The sequence below is a fragment of the Cotesia typhae genome, unplaced genomic scaffold (genome assembly GCF_013202065.1).
Source record: "Cotesia typhae breed Kobodo isofemale line unplaced genomic scaffold, CoteBio_Ctyphae contig_119, whole genome shotgun sequence".
Lineage (NCBI taxonomy): Eukaryota > Metazoa > Arthropoda > Insecta > Hymenoptera > Braconidae > Cotesia > Cotesia typhae.
The window spans coordinates 812,852-834,104 of NW_027423712.1; the positions used below are offsets into that span (position 1 = coordinate 812,852).

Here is a 21,253-nt window from a genome sequence, read left to right on the forward strand (position 1 = left end):
ACGTGACTCTTCTCAGTTTCAGTTGCTACGAGAATGAGAGTAAAATTATAACCTTATTTTTTTTTGTTTATTTTGAATTTTGCCGGTCAGCTGATTTGTGTATACTATAGATAAATAAAACAAATTGAAGTTGACAGGCATTAAAATTTTTTATCAATGAAATTATTATGAAAAAAAAAGTTAATAAAAAAATTTTACAAGTGAAAATTTAAAAAAAATTAATAGTGGAAATTTTTAGAAGCATTTTTTTACTGTAATTAATTTTTTATGAAAATAAAAAAAATGACAGTTGTCAGCTAACTTCAGTATCTTGTAAATAAAACACACTGAAATAGTTATAACAGGTATTCAATTTTTTTTTGAATTTTATAGCAATTAAATTATTAAAAAAAATTAATTAAAAAGTTTCACATGTAAAAAAAATTAATAAAAATTATAAGTGAAAATTTTTAGAAGCATTTTTTTATTGTAATTAATTTGTTAAAAAAATTTTTTAAATTGACAGCTGATTCAAATAATTAGCAAAAATGATGAGAATAAATGTTAAGAGAAAAAAACCTAATGAATTATTTGAGCAGTGGCTGGAAGAATGGAGAGAGCAAGCAAAAATAAAAAAGTCTAACCTGGAAGATCATTTTTCAAAAGCTTTAGTGTCATTGAAAAAATACCCGCTACCGCTGGCTTCTGGGGCTGATTGTATTTTATTGCAAAATTTTGGCTCTAAGTTATGCAAAATGTTGGATAAAAAATTGGAAGAACATTCTAGTAAAGACAAAATTTCTAGTCAAAATAAAATAGACAAAGTGATTCTTAGGAAAGAAAAATGTCCAGAACCGGCAAAACCTACTAGAGCTAAAAAGAAACCGGCGAAGCAACTGAAACTGTTTGAAGAGTTAGAAAAGCCGGAGACTGCTAGTGCAATTGATAATTTTTCCATGTTACCACAGACTTTTGATATTATTTTGTTGGTGGATAATAATGAGAAAATTACAAGGTATTTTTTTTAATCATTTGTTTTTATTATTTTGGTCAGCAAGTTGATTATTATTGTCTTCTTTCAGTTGTTCATTGGATAAAAATAGCGGTAAGGTACTCTATGAAGCGAGACATCTTAAGGTTGGAGACTTTGCTTGGATTGCTAGATGTCGAGAGACCAAGAAAGAGTTGGTTCTTCCTTACATTGTTGAGAGGAAAAGAATGGATGACTTGGGAGCGAGTATCAAGGACAGAAGATACCATGAGCAAAAAGTATTTTTGTTTATAAAAAATTACATTGAATTGAAAGATATTTAATAATTTTTTAACAAATTGTAGCAAGAAAAATTTATTTAAAAAATTCTTAGGTCTAATATTTAAAAATAATTTTTTAGAAAAATTAAAAAATTGTCTACTAATTTAAGTGTCATAAAAATTATTTTTTACTCTTAAGTATAATTTTTATTAATTATAATTTTTTTGTAGTTTCGATTGAAAAAATGCGGAGTTGATAATATTATTTATTTAATTGAAGGACTCAGTAAATCACGTCAACAATATATAATGCCAATTCCCGTCTTACTTCAAGCAGCAGTAAACTCATTAGTGCAAAATGGATTTACTGTTAAATTTACTAATAATCAGAAAGATTCATTGAACTATCTGACAGGTTTGACTGCAGCTCTAACTCAGCTCTTCAATGTAATTTATTTTTACACATACAATTAATCATTAAAAAAATTATTAATATTATCGAGTAATTTATTTTCAGGATAAGCATTTAGAAAAGTGTTCTAAAGAAAATATTCCTCCTTGTTGTCTGTCGGATGACAAAATATTTCTGATGGAATTTAACGAATTCAATCAGTCTTCTTCAAAATCAAAGGTTGATTATTTATTGCATGTAAATAATTGCTTCTAATTCCAAACAAAAATTAATTTCAAGTGTTTTTGCAGATCCACAGTGTAAAAGAAATGTTTGTTCGTCAATTACTTCAATTAAAAGGTCTGTCAGTAGAACGAGCTCTTGCAATCGTTCAAGTTTACCCTACTCCATATTTATTGAAGAAAGCATTCATCAAAGCGGGTACTGACGGTGACAAACTATTAGCAAATTTAACATTCGGACGAGTGAATCGTAAAATGGGGCCGGTATTATCACAAATATTATATAAATTATATACCAGTGATCAACTTGAGTAGGTAGAAAATTTATTAAATAAATTTAAAAAAAAATGAAATAATTTATAAATAATATATTTAACATTTTTTATACAATGTATTATTAAAATTTAACTAAAAATTTATTATAAGATTAAAAAAATAAATGGAAATAATTATTAAAGATTCTATTTACAGAAACTAAGTAACTTTATCAACAGAATTATCGGAAGCATCATTACTCTCGCGATTATCAGAACGGTGTGCCCTAGCTAGACTAGTCGAGCTGAGCATAATAGAAATTTGTTCTGGCAAAGGACAAGCTATGAGCAGCAATTGTTCTCCATCAAAAGTGCTCTGTAATAATTGATACAATTGTGTGTAAACACCAACGACATTATTGCGAATGGGTCTGAACAAAATAAACTCAGTCTCGCGATTAGCCAAGTACAATTGCATTGATTGTTGAATACTCGGCAGCCTGAATTTAATGAACCTCAACGATTCATTGACAATCGCCGCAATTTTCTGGGGATCATTCCACTGATCATTGCTAGCTTGGGAGTTCTCAGCATTGACAATTGGTTTTGAAGACTTGGCTTTCTCCAACAGAGTAGTTATAGGCTCGACAAGTAACCGCGTGACATGTTGGATGAATTGTTGACACGAAAGCTTCAATTTAACATCCACGTGTTTGCGGGAGTCGACCAGATGTTCCTTCATCCTCGGAGCTCCTTCGAGGAAGAATTCCAGCAGAGCGTTGTTGGACAGTGTAAAAAGCCTGGATCTTTTTTCAAGCAGCCCATATGCTGCTGTCTTCACCTGAGAAAAGTCTAGAGAATATTCCTTGACTGTAAAGTCAACTTGAAAGGGAGCAATCTGTTCCCTTAGGATCAGCAAGTGTTTTATTTGGAATAATTGACCGTCAAGCTCCGTGGCTCTGGAGGTAATTTTATCCCTCGCACTTTCAATGCTCTCAACACAGAGCGTTATTGCCTCGCGACTCAGCGACTGAAAGACCGGACGATCAACACACCTGTAGAGCCTTGATAGACAGACAAGTGTCCGACGAACCGTGGGGTACCACATGCCATGCATGTCAGCAGGTGAATTATTAAGACTGCTTTTCTTGGACATTGGATCAAACGAACTGATCTGACTGCTGCGAGCATCCGAGCTTGTGTAGTCATGGTTCATAGTGGCAGCTGCGTTGCTGTACTTTCTCTGTCTAGTTTCTTCCCTCAGCGTCTCTGCGATGTCTTCCATCATCTTCAACTTTTCCGGGTACGCGAGGTCTCCGGGCGAAGGGTTGTAACCCACGACGTCTGACTGGAGATAAAGATGAGCTCGGAACACTAGACGCTCTTGAGCGTCATGGAGAAGTTGCAAGCAAATGTTACCGAAGCCTTCAAGGCACTCGCTGTTGTTCTGCACATGTTCCTCGAGCATTTCTATCCTCAGAATGCAGCAAATTTCAGCTAAAGTTTCTAGGTGATTTATGTGAATAATTGAAGGTCTCAAAGTGTCGTACAACGCGTTGCACAAGCCTTCTAGGTAATCACTGAGTCCAGTGGACTTTACCGAGAAGAATTGGTAGAATAATCTGTACTCATCGATGGAAGCATGGAGCAAAAGAGCACATGCCTGCCTGACCAGACTGCAATGGTCTCCCTTGTAAGAATCTTTTATAGAGAGCAGTCCCTTGCGCACGCTGGTGTCCAACACCAGTCCTCGCTTCATTAAATAGTACTGCTGACATTCGTTTAATAAATTTTCGTAGTCTCTGTTTGTAGCGGAGCGCTTCTCGATTAAATCGATGATGAGTTTTATTTTAGGCAAAATTCTTTGAAACCTACCGTAGAATAAAGCTAAAGCAGTATCAGCAGACCCGAGAACTTTGTTAATGTCGTCTTCTTTGAGGTTGCTGGTTAATTCGCTGGGATTTAAAATACTGTCGGTAGCCTGGTCCAGCAGGTCGTGGATCCACTGCTGCATCATACTTATTACTTTAGACTGACAGTGACGATATTTTATTAAATAAGTTTTAGCCTCCTTGAAGCCGATGTTCGCCTCCATGAAGTCGATGTTGGTGTCTATTGTGTTAGTGAGCTGCATAAAAACGTCACTACGCACTGACAAGTTGGCCATCTCTAATTTATCCATTATAAAGTGAGCTTCTTTGAAGTACTTTACGTAGTTTACAATGTTGTTGTATGTGCTGTTTAATTTCTCCTGCTCGGAGATCAGCTGTTCGGTTGCGTTGTGGAGTGTCATTGTCTTGACAGATACAATCGCATATTGTTTGGATAACGCCGAAAAATCCTCCAAGGCTTGCTCAATTAGCGTACACAGGCTGTGGCACTCATCGGTCCGTTGCTTTAATTGTTCCAGATAATTGAAGTATCTAGAACACTTTGCTGCATCGTAATTCGCTTCCAAAACTCCGTAATGACTGAGTAATTGTCTGTATGCCTCGATTTTATCCTTACTTTCTTTATTGTCATTTTCAGAAATTTTTGAATTATCATTATTGTTACTATTGGTACTTACTAAATCTAATTGCAATACAGCTTCTTCTAAATTATTTATTTTATCTTTTTGCAGTTGTGATAAAGGAGCTAGTCCATTTTCCGACAAGTCCCACTTTGTTAAATTTAGAGAAATATTATCCATATTTATTTATATTGTCAGTCATTAAAAGTTAACCTGAAATCACACATTTATTTTAATGAGATAATATAAATTAATAATTATAGTTATAAATATTTACCATGTAAAATTATTTGGTTATGTCATTTTATTTATTTATTAAATTACTTTCTACTGACACGTCAAAATTGTTACTGACTATAGTTAAGGCGATTTTCAATTACAAAAATTAAAACTTTACTATAGCACAGTGATTAATACGAAGGCACTGAAGATAACTGACATTAGAAATTTTTTTATTATTTTAAAACAATTAAATTATTATTAAAAAAAAATTTAATTAGAAAAATTCCACATATAAAAATTAAAAAAAAAAAAAAAAACAATAGTTGGAAATTTTTAGAAGCATTATTTTATTGTAATTGATTCTGTATAAAAATTTTTAAAACTGACAGTTGACAACTAACTTCAGTATCATGATATATAATGTACTTTTTTGTAATTTATCATTATTTTAATTTAATTGTTTGTAAGTAATTGCAAAACAAAATTTTTCACTCATTTGATGGCTACTTTTTCAATCTGTGATAAAATATTATCCCGGGTAAAATAGTTAATGTCAGTTTTTATGGAAATTATATGAATAAATATTTTTACATCTAATAAAATATAATCTGGCAACGTCGCCTTAAGTACTTGCATATGGTAAGCTCAAAATTTAAAATTTCCGCTCTTTACTCTATACTTAGAAAACACACAATTTTGCGTTCAACGTTGCCAAGTTTTATTTACCATAAAAATAACGTGTCAATGACTTTTTATGACATTTTTATGTCATATTATCAGCTGATCATCTGTAAATTACACAACAATAGGTATTAGTAATTTAATAAAATTGTACACTTCAATCCAGGTCATTGTCACTAATGTAATTACAAAGAATTTCAACGAAAAAATAATGTTAATTCAATTTCGGCAATTACCAACCTCAAAGTATGTCCCGTCAATAGCTAGTGTGCTAAATTCCCCAGAATCTCATCTATTAATACTGTATGTACATAAATTTGGCTATGTTTACAGTATATTTATATTTTATCATTATACAGTTTCTTTTTCCTTCTTATAGAATATACAGAATCTAGATATTACTATTTTAATGAGTAAAGTAATGAAATTTTGTAATAAACTTTTTTTAGGTTAGACTGAAATGTTGATTTTGATAATATTCCAAGAAAAATAAATTAACATTTATAATTAATAGATATTGTAGTCAACACAATATATGTGATTAGTGTTTGTGTTAATAAGATAAACTAAATATTTACATACATCAATAATAATTACCAATAAGAGATACAAATACTTGGTGTTATTTCCAGCTGAAATAGATTGGACTTATCGGTGTTCGAATTATCAATAATTAACCAGTTAAATAAGTGATTGTTTAACAATTGCCATCATGAATAGCAAAAAACGCCGAAGAAAATCAGCATTTAGCCAAGAATCAGTGGACTCTGATTTTCAATCAAGTTGTAATTATTTTTTATTTATTTATTAATTTACAATTGTTGATTTTTAATAATGAGATTGTTTTTTTTTTTTTTATTTTCTAGCAAAAGACAATTCCAATCCTGGCAATAATGGACAGTCCAGTAATTCACTTACTAATTTATTAGAACAGTACAATTCTGATAGCGATGACCAAGATGATACCCCTCCAGAAAATAAACACCGTCTTGACGATAAAGTTAACGACTTTTTTAAGGTAATCTCATTGAAAAATTAATGATACTGAAGTTAAGAGACATTTAATAATTTTTCTAACAAATAAATTAGCGCTAAAATAATTTATTTAAAAAAATTCATCTTTTAATCTTGACAAAATCATAAATGTAATTTATAAAAATTAAAAAATTATCAAACTGTTAATTTAAGTGTTATAAAAATTTTAATAGATTTTTTTTTTAATTATTGCTTAATTATTAATGAATAATAAATTATACTACAGGAAATTCAGTTTATTACTCAAAATACTCAAGAATCTCAATCAAATGATAGCTCAAAAAAAGAGACCAATCAAACTTCTTCGAGTAAAGAACGAGTATCGGCTTCACGTAAGTAAAATTAATTTTTTATCGTAATACTAATGTTTTTATTGAATATTTAATAATTAATAAAATAAAAATAACAGCATGGCAAGAATGTTTTGATGAGTCTACTGGGTATCCTTATTACTGGCATATTGAAACCAATGAAGTGACTTGGGAATTGCCAAAAGAACTCGCATCAACTCGCAAAAACTCGGATAATATTGTCCCACAACAACAACTACAACAACACCAACAACCTAATCGTTTGCCAAAACTACCTTATGACAAATTACCGTCTAAAGCCAAAAATGACCTATCAGTACGAAACAAAAGTAGGCATAAAAGTGGTACTGATAGTACCAGTAGTACTAAGCGTACTTTGCCTAGTAAGAAAAAATCTAAACAGACGTTTGAAGACAAAAATGATGACTCTGATGACAGGTATTAAAAATTAATTAATTTATAAAATTGACAATTTTATGAATTTATTGTTTATTTTTAGTTACATTGAAATGATTACGTCGTTTGGTGACGATAATACGGACACTGATAAAAGCGATGACGAAAAAACAGCCGACGAGTCATGGGTAAATAATAAACTTATAAATAAATATTTAAATAACTTTATGTTTAATATTTAATAACAATTGTACTCGTTTTTTATTTTTTTTTAGACACTCAATAAATCAATAAAACGCGAGCGGGAACGTGAAGCGTTAGAGAGTACGGTTAGCAATGATACTCGTGACGAAGAGAATAGCAAAGAGTCCAATAGAGAAAGTAGTGTTAATAACTCGATTGGTGATCAAAGCAACGAAGAAAATTCATTTAGCAAAAAGCCTGCAGCCGCTTTATTCCCGGCTGCTGTGACTAAAAGTTGGTTTGTTGATGGCAATCCAAAAGTAGACACCACTGTTGATCAGGAATTTTCCCAAGCCTCAGATTCGCAGGATACTAATGACAAAATAGAAGCACCAAAGTTGTCTCGGCCTTTAGAAAATTTAGGAACATCTTTGAAAGGATTCCAGCGAAAAAGACGGATAGCTTACGATGTTTTAACGATACCCAAAAATAATGAGGATCGACTTGGTCTAGGGTTCGCTAAAACACCCCCAATAGAAAACTCTTCTAAGGAAACTGCTGAGGAGAAAAAACGTAACTTGGGAAAATATGCAATTGATTTTATTAAAGGCGAAACGTTAGAAGTTAACAATGAGGCTACTAATCCGGATTATTTCATGCCAAATGATCAAGTGCAAATGATTGCCGATAAATTAAAAAGTTTATCTAAAGAGTGCTCGACGGTTTCAGAAATCCAAGTCATGAGTATTAAAATCCAGGCATTGATGACCGCGTGGGAGTCTGGTGACCTGAAGGATCGTTATTTTTATAACTGGATGGCTGACACGAAAAAAGAGCTGACTTTGTTGGAGGAAAAGGCTGCACCGTCTGAGTGGGACTATCAGTGGGACTCGGCTAACAAGCAGTACTTTTACCGCAACAAGGTTAGCGGAGAGACACAGCTCAACTATCCGGATATAAATGGCGGGGCTGAGGAAATGGAATTATGTACAACGCCTCCACCCGCCAACTCGCCGATCTCTGAAATAAAATCTCTTGACGCAGTTAAGGATGATATGACCCAGTCTAAGTCGCTAAGCAATGTTGATAATAGATCAAATGTAAATAGCCACACGGATTTGGAAAAAAGCGACAAGTCTAGTTCCTCTGCTAGTCTGGCTGGTGATGACAATAATGAAGATGGTGAGTTGGCTGCGCCGTTGCCTCCCCGAATATCTATTCCTAGTCCGCCACCTCCACCGAGAATAGGAGCGCAGGATTTGAAAAAAAATTCAAAGACCAACAAGAGTAATAATGACTGTCTAAATTCTGGGAACATCGAGCAAAGTGAAGTTAAAAATCATATTATAGTAGAGAGTATTGTCGCACCGGTTCGTGAAACTCTGCTGACTCCAGCGACCCAAATACTGGCTGCGTCTGTGAATACTCCCCACATAGAACCTCTTCCACCGGGGGTCGATCAATCGGAGAGTCCGTATGCACTAGCTGCAGCAACTCTTAAGTCTCCGTTGATTTTTCCTGGGAATCATCATCAGCCCAATGCTCCAATTTTTGATCCAACGAATATTTCCATACTAGGACACCATCATCCGGCATTGGTTCATAATCAACTTGTACATTATCCAGTTTATCATCAGCACTTGCACGATCAAGCGATTCTCGCGGCTGCTAACAGATTTACTGGGCAAGACGCCGTTCAATTAATGCTTCATCATACGGGTATTTACGCAAATACCCAGGTGATTACTAAACCTCCTATTAATATGAAAAAAGAATCACTAGGATCGATTGTTGATTCTTTTTACAATGATATTGCTTCTTTGGAGTGCCATAATAATATTATAAATGATAAACAAATAAAACAAGTTGCAGTTCCGTTAATGAAATATCAAGAGTCGGTGGATAAAACGGAATCCACTTCTCCGAATATCTCTACGACTATTACGACGGCTGCGACTACCACTGGAACAGGTTCTGCTCCTTCTGTTTCTATTCCTGCCGCTACTCCTGCTAATAGTACAGCAATTACGACGACTACTAATTCTGCTGGTGTAACTACGACAAATAACCCACCGGCTAATGCTCCTGTTGATCTAAAAGACAAAAAAAAGAAAAAAGTAAGTTTATTTATTAATAATTAATTTTTTTATCATTTTTTTTGCCATAATTTAATTTAAAAAATTATTAAATGTTTACTAAATTAATTTTCATATTTTTTTTGTTACAGGTAAAGATTGTTATTAATAAAAAACATAAACAAGTTTCAAGTATGGTCGCTAAATGGAAAAAAGCACAGAATTTTGAGGACATTCATTAATTGTTTATACTGATGAATTTATTTATTGTAAATTATTAACTATCGTTGGTGAAACGATAATTTTCACACGTTAATTGAAAAAAAAAAAAAAAAAAAAAAAAAAAAAAGGCGATTTATCTGCTTAGATAGCGTATGTAAAGTTATAAATTAACAGTCATCTGAAACTTTTACAAATTATACTTGTATAATAAATTAATCAATAATTGTTTAGGTAAATATTTTATAAAAATTTTAAATATTAGTCGCAAAGTAGAATTTATTATAATGTAAAAAAAACTTCCTTATAAAATTATAAATAATTTTTAGTCAAAAAACAAAATGATATAATATTGACTCTTGATATTTTTATTTATCAAATATAAATATAAATAATAATAAAATAGTATTTTTAATGAGTTTAAAAACAATTATTTTAAAATTTATTATACTTTATTTTAGTAAAATCGATTAAATTTATTTTATTTAGAAAATGTCTAAAGCGCATCTCCGGAAATGACATATTTTATAGTGCTGCCGTCTGCTGTCAAAAAAACTAGTTAAATTTTAGTTAAAAAAAAAAAGTATTTTACATAATTAAACACTTGCTTAGATATTTATCAGTGTACTGAGTAAATAATTGATAATAAAAAAGTGATGATTGATATGAAGACAAAGTAAAAAATAAATAAATAAATAAAACAACTAATTATTTCAGATAAATAAAAATAGTAACTCGCTTGACTGAAATAGATGCCGCGATAGTTGATGTTACTACCATCTTAAAGAGAATAAATATTGCAACGTCGCAATTTAGCGTCTGGTGAGTGAGTAGCAAGTAACCAAGATGTCTGAAAATTGGGTAGAGCCAGTTAGCGTACCTATTGACTGTCATTACGACTTGTAATTTATTTTAAAACATATTTATTCACCAGTCTATCAACTACATTCAAACAACAATTCACAATTTTCATTGAATTTTAATGACATTTATAAAGTAAGTTGTTTACATTTTAAATATTTTTCTGAAAATTTGGAAATTAAAACTTCAAAATTTTTTTATTATTTTTTTACTACTTATAGTACAAGAAATGGTAATTGTCAGTAATTAATACCGAGTGAAGTAGCAAAATGTCAAGTGACAGTGACCATATGCCCAAACCCTCTAAACGGATTCGGTGCCGAATTTCTGATACCAGTGAGAGCAGTAGCGATGAGTCTGTTATCGCCAGGATTCGTCGCAAGCGTCGGAATCATATGGTTTGTTTTGAATTTAAAATAATTAACAAGTTTTATTATTATAATTATATTAATAATAATAATAATATTCGTTTTCTGTATAGAAGGTCGTAAGTGACGATGACAGCAGCGAAGAGGAGCTAAGTCCGACTGGGAAGAAAAATACTAACAAAGTAAGGACATAATTAACTTACAAAAATAATAAATTGTCATAAAATTAATATTCTCACTTTTTAAAGGCCTTGGAGTCTGACAGCGATAGTTACAGCAGTGCAAGTAATTATTCAGCGGGATCTACGAGCGATGAATGGGAGTCTGATTGGGAGAGCGAGTCGGACGAAGACATGTTCGAATCTCCGAAGACTAAAAAACGTAGTAGGAAAGACCAACAGCCTAAGGAAGACCCTCCAAAATCTCCAGAGAACGTTGAGTCCGACGAGAGCGATGGGACTTCTGAAAAATGCCCAATTTGTTTTCTGTCGTTTCGACGCCAGCAGATAGCGGTACCGTCGTGCTGCGAGCACTGTTTCTGCTTGATATGCTTGACAGAGTGGAGCAAAAATGTCAACACTTGTCCGGTTGATCGTAAAACATTTACAACTATGAAAGTCAAAGAGAACATCAATGGCTCAGTAAGTTCAATTTAATTTTAATAAATTAATAATATTAAATTAATTTTAATAAATTAAAATTAAATTTTAGGTGATTAAATGTATATCCGTGGAGCCAAAAAACGCCACCGAGGAACAGGTACAAGAAGACCCAACGTTTTGTGAGATTTGTCACCTAAGTGATCGCGAGGATAGATTACTGTTGTGCGATGGCTGTGACTCTGGTTATCACTTGGAGTGTCTCGTTCCTCCAATGGATGAAGTTCCTTACGACAATTGGTATTGCCCAGAGTGTTCCGCGAACGACCCGAACATGGCTGAGGAGGTAAGTTTATATTAATAAATTGTAAATTGTAAATTTGTTATTGTTAATGTTAATAAAAATTATTTAAATAAATTTTTTGATGACTTTTAGGTAAACATTGAGACTAATGAAGTGAGTGACCTGATCGCTGAGGCTCGATGTCTGGGTATGACTTACGGAAGAAGAGAGGCGGGACTAGCTTCCCAGTACATGTCAGCGAATAATTTCCGACCACTGCAGCACCGGCTGGTGCCGCGAACACGTCAAACAGAACGTGTGCGAGCTTCTATTCGCGCTACTCGCAGCAGAAGAGAGCCAGTGCCAGAACTAGTAGCGGTTTCACGAGTTTTTGATCCCGATCAACCCTCCACTTCGTCTGGCTTTGACTCTATTTCTGAAAACAGTCGAGGTCGCTCACCAAACGCCAGCTCGGCTGGGAATTTTTCACAGCATAGCCGACGCACTGCCAGTAAATCTAAGAGCCGCTCCAAGCCGACTAGTCGCAAAAAGAAAACTCCGAAACGTAAGAAGGCTAAAAACAATGAGCCTGTGCTACAGAAAGTTGTCATCAAGGATTATGACACCGATGGCGAAGAAAGAGAAATTGTGAGCTATGTCAAAGTCAAAAGCGGAACTTCCAGCCGGAAACGTAAGAAGCGATCTAAAAAAACCTTCAAGGTATAATTTCATCGTAATTTAGTTATCTCTTACCACTCATTATTTGTATAATAACAATATTTAATTAACATTGTCATCCATTACTTTCTACCATTTCAAAATAACTTGTCCAGATAAATAAGTTATTTTTACTGACATTTTTTTTTTTTTTTTTTTTTTTAAATTAATTAATCATCTCTTTTATAATTTTTTTGTTTTACTTATTGTGATTACATTTATAATAATTATTAGTTGAAAAAAAAAATTATACATATTTTAGCGTTTAATTCAAATTTGATAAAACGTAAAATAATTATAAGCGTTATTTAAAATTTCATATCTTTAATTAGTCTCTGTAATAATTTTATTAATAACAAAATATATTCATTGTATAAGTAAATGTATCACAATATATCTTTAATAATAGAATCATATTTAAAATTATTAATTATTTAAAAAATTGTTCAATAAGTCGAATATATGAATTTAAATAAATTCGACCTTGAAGAATGGTTTTTAAATACTTTTTTTCCCAATCCGACTTTAACTGTGAAATTAATTATTATTATTATTATTATTTATTAACTATAGTTGTAAGTTACAATTATATATATATATATATATATATATATATATATATACTAAAAGTTAGAGCCGTAAAATTATAAAGCTTATATTTTACTTTTCTAGAGACGGAAAAATAAATATCACCGCAGAGCTTGCCGGCGAATAGGTAATATTAAATCAGTGAGAAAGCGAGTTGCGATTGCTTTAAATATGGCCAAAAAAAAATCAACACCTAATCCAATTGGATTAATATCGTTAACAAATCAAAGCTCGTCAGTGCCTCAAGGAACTGAACAGCTAACAAACGCGAGATACCGAGCTGGCATACCACAACTTAATTTATTTGGAAATAATTTACCTTTAGATTACTGTCTCTTCGGGTAAGTAATTTTTAAATTTCGATTTTAATTGTTGAAAAAAAAAAATTTTTTTTTAAATAATTTTAAATTTTCTAGGTCGGATGACGAAATAAATCCATCTGTAAGTGAAGAAGATGGTATTAGCGGTGGTAATGTGGTCAGTGTAACTCGTCGTAGTGCCTCTTCAATAACTGGTCTCAGACGTCGACTAGGCTTGAAAAATCGGGTGAGTCGCGTGCGACATGAGCCGCATCCTCAGCCAGTAATTACCGATTTGCTTGACAATATAATCAGCAGTCAAGAGCTCTGGCATTCCAAGCACACTAGAATAAGTCTGAAAGCCGACGGGACTTTTTCGATACCCGAAAAAAAAAATAACAAACCCGATATTGTCAGAAACAATGATTTCTTAAAGGACTCTGATCAACAATCAAAAAACGACAGTATTATTGCCTCTGTCACCGGTTCTGCGAATATTAATTCTGCTGACATAGTTCAAGCACCTATGTACAATAATTCACGGGGCGGTAACAACTCTGACGGAAGGTCTTTCAGAGGAAACTATCACAACAGAGGTCATCACGGCCACAACAGAAACGATTATGGACCTCCAAGAGATTCTTATTCAGGGAATGGTCCTCCGACGTACGGTGGTCCAGGACCGAGGGATAGTTTTGGCCACGGAGATTTCCGGCAGCCTCCACCCTTGCTGGACTTTAGTCCCAACCGGCGGCAACCTCACTCCCCGGGAATGATAAATCGTAATCGTAACAATCCAAACTTCCGGAACAATCCTCGCGGTCGTAATTTTAACAACGACCGTGGTGGATTTCGTCCGCTGGAAAATCTTCAGAATTCAAATTTTCAGCCTCCGGAAAATTTTCACAGTCTGAATGTGAGTAACATAAATACCGGAGCTCTACCGAGCAATGTTTCTAATTTATCACTCCAGGATACTACACCAGAAAATTTGACTGCTAATGTTGACGCTACTGTTGAGAATACCAGCAATTCTGAATCTGCTGAAGTAAATCCAGCGAACGAGTCCGCTGTGGCGAGCTCTGACCAACCTGAGGGAGAAGAATGTGATATTTACAGTGATATTGATATGTCTAAGCCGAGTGATAACCCAGAAGGCGATAATAAAGGAAATGATGGTGATAGTTCTTCTATAGAAGCACTCTTACCTCCTCCAATTCCTCCGTCTGACTTGCTGGACTTTGAGGACAATCTCAAGAGTGATAACGAAAGTGATGACAATGATTTGGTGATAGATGACACACCAAAAGAGCCGGTTAAAGATGCTGATGGAAAAGATTGCAAGACAGATGATAAGTATGACCCATTTGCTGTAATAGACAGTGATAGTAATGATGAAAATAATCCACGTGATGTTAATAGTAAGAAAAAAAGTAATCAAGGTGAAAGTAGTCTCAATTTAGATTCTAGTGTAAATTCTTCAACACTTCCGCCGCTGGAGCCGCCTCCAATGCCGCCAGATTTTTCAGCTATTGTTGATATGTCTGGTGAGATGAAAAATATTAAAAAAGACTCACTTACGCTCTTGGGTACGTATTACAACGATGAGGATGATGATAATGCCAATCAGGATGACGATGATGATGAAACCAAGAGCGACTGTCCTAATTTCTCGATTTATTCCTCTGAAACTATGGACGTCGCTAGGCACGCTGAGCAGGAGTTGACGCAGCAGATTGGACCTCTTGAGCCGCCTCCAATGCCCCCGCTTATGCCTGATGATGATGATATTATTGTAGCTGATGTTCAGAGCTGCGATCTCGCTGATATTCCTGAACCCTCGGATCCTTATATTGAGTCGCTGCAGAAAGAACGGCAGACGTTGAGCAAAATTCCGACGAAAAAATTGTCTATAGATTCAAGGGGAAAAATTACTTTTAAAATTGGGAATAAATCTAAGTTGAATAATAAATTGTGTAACTTGGAGGATAGGTTTGAAGATACTGTGTCGGCTTCTATGGATAAAGATAAAGATGTTAAAGATAAGGAGAAAAATAAAGACCTGAAGGATAAAGATGGTAAAATTGACGAATCCAAGGAGAAAGAAGTTAAAAGTAAAGATGTTAAGGAGAAGGAAGATACTGATGATAAGAAGAAAGAATCCAGTGATAAAGAAGATGATAAAAAGTCTAAAGAAAAAGAAGGTGAAAATGAGTCGAAGGAAAAAGAAAGTCAGAAATTTTTAGTTAAGACTACTGATGATGCTGATGATATTGAAAAAAGTAATGAAGATGACGATAATTCTGCGGCTGTTGTTGTTGTCGTTGTTGAAAGTAAAGAAGATAAAGAGGAAGAATTTGAGGTAATAAAAATTGATTCACCTGAAAAGGAAAAAGACAAAGATAATATAGACGAGCTGATAAGTGAAAATAAAAATGAAAATGAAGAGATAGAAAATGCAGAAATTGTTGAAGTGCAAGAAAGTATTTGTCTAAGCAAGTCGACGTCTGATTTGACGGAGGAATCTGACGAGCTTAAATTACGAAAGGACAATGTTGATGGAAATGTTGAGACCAAGTGTACTGAAAACGAGGTCTGGGAGTCTGACGGTGCTTACACTCCTTGTAAAGATGAAATGCCGGTTAAGGAAAGTATTAAATTGGACGGTACCAGTGAAGCTGCTGAAGCCTCCTTTGACAACGGATTGGAGCCTATCACTCCGCCTCCAAAAGACAGGTCTACGGACGATTTGGGGGCCAGGTGTCGAACACCCATAGAGTACGCAGGTCTCGGTACAGAAGCTATTTCTGAGACGGACGAGCCGATCAACTTCGAAGAGGAGCTTACAATGCTGAGTCAACGGAAGGATAAGGAGATCGAAGACGGGGAGGTGTCTGATGAAAATAAACTCAGCAGTAGTGGTAATAATAAAAAGCATAAAGATAAATCTTCTGATACTGATAACAATCCGGACAGCAGTAGGAAGAAGAAAAAAAACAGACGTGATAGAAACAAGGAGGCAAGTGAAAAAAATAAAGAAAATATTTCCTCTGATAATCAGGTTGAGTGGAAAAAAATATCTAAAAGTACAAAAGAGAGATCTTATCGTGAAAAAAGTAAAAATTACGAGTCTGGTGAAAAGGATAAGAGTAAGGATAAAAGTAAGTATCGAGATAAAAGTAAAGATCGCGGGAAAAAACACGGTAAGGAAGACAGTGACAAAAAGAAGGTCAAACGAAAGGAGTTGCCGAGGTATGATGTAAGAAAAATCGTCTCGGAGAAGCCAGTTAGGCCTCGAAAGGATGAATATGGTAGGGACATTCGTGATTTATCACTAAGCTTATCACCCAGTCGTAGTTTGACTCGTAACAGACGATCACACTCACGATTGAGCCGGTCGTACTCGCCCAGAATGAACTTACGAAAAAGTCGCTCCTGGTCGAGGCACCGGGCTCGATCACGCGAGTGCTCCCAAAACCGTTCCTCGCCCTACAAACAATCACTGTCTCACTCACGGAAAAAATCCCCGACACGCGACCGTCGGTCCTTGTCCAGAAGACGTTCCAGGTCACCGACCAGCCGGCGCAACCAGCGAATCTCCCCCGCCCGGCAGCACCAGTCTCGCAGGAGCAAGAAGAAGTCACTTTCACGGAAAAACAGATCAAGAACGAGATCTTGGTCTCGTTCCCGATCAAGGTCGCCGCGCGTACGCTCTCGCTCTCGCGTGAAATCCCGGTCGCGATCTCGGTTGAGAATGAGATCGAGGTCGAAATCTAGGACGAGTTCAAAGTCGCCCTCAAAAACCAGGTCAAGATCTCGCGGGGCCAAGAAGAAAGAGAAACTCAGAAAGCAAAAGTCCCCGTCTGCCTCTCACTCGAGAAGGCGCAAGCGGTCCCGGAGCCGGAGCAAGTCGCCTTCCAAGAAGACGCCCAAGTCCTTGAGGACCAAACGGCGCGCTAAAAGAGACTCCAATGTCTCTCAGACAAATGCATGCCACTCTTTCATCACGCGGTCAAGATCTCGCGAGCGTTCTTACTCTCACGCGAGAAACTGGAACAAAATCAGCGACAAGGACATGGATCACAGTCCGTTTGACGTCAGGGGGGAGAAAGACCAGCAGGTTTCAGGGAACGCTGGAGTTTCTTGGAGCGCTCAGTGGACTCCTTCCTGGTCTAGGTCAAGGTCCAGGACCCCTCTTGCCGTAAACAAGCAGCGCGACGACCACATGATGCAGTCGAGAAACTGGTCACCGACCTCCAGCTCCATCGGCGACATGATAGCCGCCCAGTCGATTAATCTGCCGCCTTCATCGCCGCCTTCTCAATCTTCGTTGCTCGCATCTATGAGCAACGCTCTTGGGAATATAAATGGCGCTAATCCCTCAGCTCCTACCCAGCTGGACAATCATGTCTCGCCGAAAAACCTGACGGTGATTCTCCGCAACAAAGACGCTACCAAGAGCAAGAAGAAGAAGGATAAGCGCTCGAAAGATAAGAAAAAATCTCGCGACGCGGATCGCCGGAAAGGAGCAAGTAAGCGGAATCGCACTCCTCCACCTTCTAAGGAAGTATTCGCTAGTGGTGATAACATTCTGGTCAGTGTTTGTTTCAATAATGACACCGCTGTGGGACAGTCTAACAATATGATGAATCTGACAGACACCTTGCCGTTGCTGACGACCACCAAACGACGCCGTCGCGAGCCTGTACAAGAGGAGCCCGCTCCTCCGGCGAAGAAACCAAAGAAAGACAAGTCCAAGGAGAAAAAATCACGGCCCTCTCCCAAGGTCAGCAAGCGGGACAAGAAACGCAAGTCTAAGGCTGCTGAAATCGCCGCGACGAAGAAACCTGTCGCTGTTATTGATCTCGACCAATCTCCGTTCCGCGAGCAGACACTTTCGCCTCAAGATGTTATTGTTTTGAGCGATGATGACAATGTTGGTAATAATGATGGTAATAATTTGAACAATGGTAATAATGGTAACAATGTTGGCAATGAAGAGAGAGGAAATATCAATGCTATGAACAGCAGTCATGATAATACTATCAATACCAGCAATAACAGCGAGCACAATATTATTTCTATTGATAATAATAGCAGCGGGGTTAATAATCAAAACAATGACGGGTACGATGACGATGATGATGATGATGACCGTGACAGAGAAGATAATTCTCTGTTTATGTTTGCTAATCAGCAGCAAGATGGAGACAATCAGGGCAAGGGAGATGACAAGGTGATGCAGCAGGAGCATCAGCTCAAATTGCTCCAGCAAAAGCGTCTCAAATTGTCCGAGCACGAGCAGTTTATGATCCAGGGTCCCAAGACGCCTCCGGAGCCTCAGATTAAGTTTTCTATCAGCAAGCAGCAGAGCAATCTTAGGTCCATGATAATGCACCCGCTCTTTAACAGAGATCGGGATGATGAATTGGAGATGGTAGAGCAGCTTAATGCGAACGCTTCGAGAGGAAAAGAAGGACAGGTTCAGAATGAAATCTTCGATGAGAATGACAGCTCGGAGATCAACAGGCTGGGTCAGGACCAAGCTGCGGACAAAAATATAGAGGATGAGGAAGATTTAGGAAACGAGGGCAAGAAGGGAGATGGTCAGGTGGTGGATGATGACGACGGCGAGCAGGATGACGAAGAGGGAGAGGATGAAGAAGAAGACAGGGGCGATGAAGAAGAACAAAAGGGGGAGAAAGATAGAATGGATGACTCCAAGAAACAGGACAAGGATAAAAGGGATGATGAGGACAAGAGCGACAAGAAGGCTAAAAATGATGCTAAGAATTCAGAGGTTATAGATTTGTGTAAAATAGGACCAAACACGCCGCCAGAGCCTCCAAATTCTCCGCTGACTTCCCCGGATGTCTACGACCCGTTTGACCCGACCAAGTCCAGGTCACCCACGCCCAGTATCATTGAGGAACCCCACCTGCCTAGTGAGCAGAAGCATCCGGGCAAAAGCTCTGATTTGAATACTAATAATGAAAAGCCGGAGAGTGACAAGCCGAAGGTGATTTCCATGGTGACTATCAAGCGAGCCTCGCCTGAGAAAGCAGCAGCTCCCACGACGAAGCCGCTGGATATTAGAATAGAAAACAAGTCGCTGGACCACCTCAATCAAAACTCTGGTGGCAATCTCAGCTGCTTCACCACCATCAACCCGGTGCTGGCAACTGTCGCTGCTGCTGTCCAACGCAGTGGGATCTTCAACAACCCGGGCAACTACAGCATTACGCAGAGGAATATCAACAGACTCTCTCCCAGCAGCCAGTTGAAGCAGCGGGGCAACGAACGGCCTCAACTGACGAATCTGTTTACTGGAAAAAATTTGGGAGCTAATTCGAGGCTCAACAAGGCCATGGAGAACAGGAATAGTTCGATGCTGACGAACAATGGTGGAGATCTGGAGGGTAATGATGCTACTATTGACACTTCCTCGCCGTACTCTCCGGGGTCGAGTCTTAGTGATGGGATTTTCGACCCTCCTAGTCCTGCTAAAAATCACAGCCCTCAAAGATCTCAATTACCTTCTCTTAGCAACTTGTCGAATATTAATAAGAATTCTGGGAACAATGTAGCGAAGAGCAAGAAGGATCTCTTTGATTCGCTGTTCGATTCGTCGCCGGTTGTTAAAATGAACTCCAAGCTGAGGAATCTCAATAAAAAGTCTCCGGATAAGAGGAAGAAGAGTGGAAACTCCAAAATTGGCGTCAGGATGGATGAAAATCAGTTGCAGATTCTTGATGATCTACCCAGCTCTGCGGTTGAGATGCAAGTCAAGGATAAATTCTTGAAGAAACTTAATCGACAGGAACGCGTTGTTGAGGAAGTTAAGTTGGTGTTGAAGCCACATTATACCAAGAAACATATTACCAAGGAAGAATATAAAGATATTATGAGGAAAGCTGTACCCAAGGTTAGTTTCTTCATTTTTTTTTTTTTTTTTTTTTTTAAAGAAATTTTGCCTGAAATTATTATTATTATTATTATTATTTTTTAGATTTGCCACAACAAGTCTGGAGAAATTAATCCTAAAAAGATTGCTCAACTGGTAGAGGCTTATGTTAAAAGGTGTCGAAGTAGCAAACGCAAATTGTTACCTGAAGCAAAACCATCAGCGACGACAACTGCTGCAACAAATAAAAATTTACGATTATCGTAAGTATTTTTTTTTTTCTTTTTGTGATTTGATTAATTATAAATATTAATTTAATAAAATAATACAATGTTACAGAAAAACTTCTTGGAGTTGATCAACAATTGTAAACATATAAACTAACAAAATGGTTTAAAAGTCAGTACAACTGATAAAGTGTATATCAGATAGGAAGACAAAAATTAATTGTCATTAATGGAGCAATCGTTTTAGACCTATGTAAATACTTAATTAATTAATTGATTGTATGTATTAAAGCGCAATATTTGTATTTATCTTTGAATATAGCCTATAATACGCCACTGTTTAACACTGAATATCCGTATTATTGCTACATTTTACTGTGTAGGAAACAAAATCTTATATTATATAGTTATTAATTAGTATTTATCGTAAAGTTATGAGGTGAATAAACAGTAAAAAAATTAATAAACATTTTAATAGTTTTAAATTATTGATATTTTACCACTATCTTTAAATAAACTGTTTTAATATTTAAATTATAATCCAGTATTATTTTATAAAACTTTAATGCTCATAATTTTTTTTTGTTTATAAATAAATGTCATATAATCAACCTATGCTTCTGTAATAATTATAAATAATAACTTACGTTTTTTAA

General features: G+C 35.9%; 4 protein-coding genes across 5 annotated transcripts; 3 read left to right on the forward strand and 1 right to left on the reverse strand.

The window, feature by feature from the left end:
* Window positions 1–30: 30 nt before the first annotated feature.
* On the forward strand, window positions 31–2,329 carry Mus81 (mus81 structure-specific endonuclease subunit). The gene is made up of 6 exons (XM_074250715.1): window positions 31–344; window positions 506–994; window positions 1,062–1,248; window positions 1,462–1,677; window positions 1,748–1,861; window positions 1,933–2,329. The coding sequence occupies exons 2-6, from the start codon at window positions 528–530 to the stop codon at window positions 2,176–2,178; spliced, it is 1,230 nt and encodes a 409-aa protein (XP_074106816.1). The 5' UTR covers window positions 31–344; window positions 506–527; the 3' UTR covers window positions 2,179–2,329.
* On the reverse strand, window positions 2,212–5,056 carry Cog3 (conserved oligomeric Golgi complex subunit 3). The gene is made up of 2 exons (XM_074250552.1): window positions 4,907–5,056; window positions 2,212–4,842 (listed from the first exon to the last, which is right to left on the reverse strand). The coding sequence occupies exon 2, from the start codon at window positions 4,807–4,809 to the stop codon at window positions 2,338–2,340; it is 2,472 nt and encodes an 823-aa protein (XP_074106653.1). The 5' UTR covers window positions 4,810–4,842; window positions 4,907–5,056; the 3' UTR covers window positions 2,212–2,337.
* A 903-nt stretch (window positions 5,057–5,959) lies between these two features.
* On the forward strand, window positions 5,960–10,015 carry LOC141532264 (uncharacterized). Of its 2 annotated transcripts, none has more exons than XM_074250531.1 (7): window positions 5,960–6,317; window positions 6,399–6,550; window positions 6,794–6,899; window positions 6,977–7,316; window positions 7,378–7,462; window positions 7,550–9,574; window positions 9,685–10,015. In XM_074250531.1, the coding sequence occupies exons 1-7, from the start codon at window positions 6,245–6,247 to the stop codon at window positions 9,772–9,774; spliced, it is 2,871 nt and encodes a 956-aa protein (XP_074106632.1). In that variant the 5' UTR covers window positions 5,960–6,244; the 3' UTR covers window positions 9,775–10,015. The 2 variants fall into 2 exon arrangements, with proteins under 2 accessions (XP_074106632.1, XP_074106641.1); XM_074250540.1 differs by having other exon boundaries at window positions 5,960–6,314.
* A 285-nt stretch (window positions 10,016–10,300) lies between these two features.
* Window positions 10,301–21,064, forward strand: Phrf1 (PHD and ring finger domains 1). The gene is made up of 10 exons (XM_074250507.1): window positions 10,301–10,747; window positions 10,834–11,010; window positions 11,094–11,162; window positions 11,229–11,621; window positions 11,692–11,925; window positions 12,016–12,582; window positions 13,252–13,508; window positions 13,584–20,391; window positions 20,476–20,633; window positions 20,710–21,064. Exons 2-10 carry the CDS (start codon window positions 10,882–10,884, stop codon window positions 20,726–20,728), a joined length of 8,634 nt encoding a protein of 2,877 aa, XP_074106608.1. The 5' UTR covers window positions 10,301–10,747; window positions 10,834–10,881; the 3' UTR covers window positions 20,729–21,064.
* Window positions 21,065–21,253: the final 189 nt, after the last annotated feature.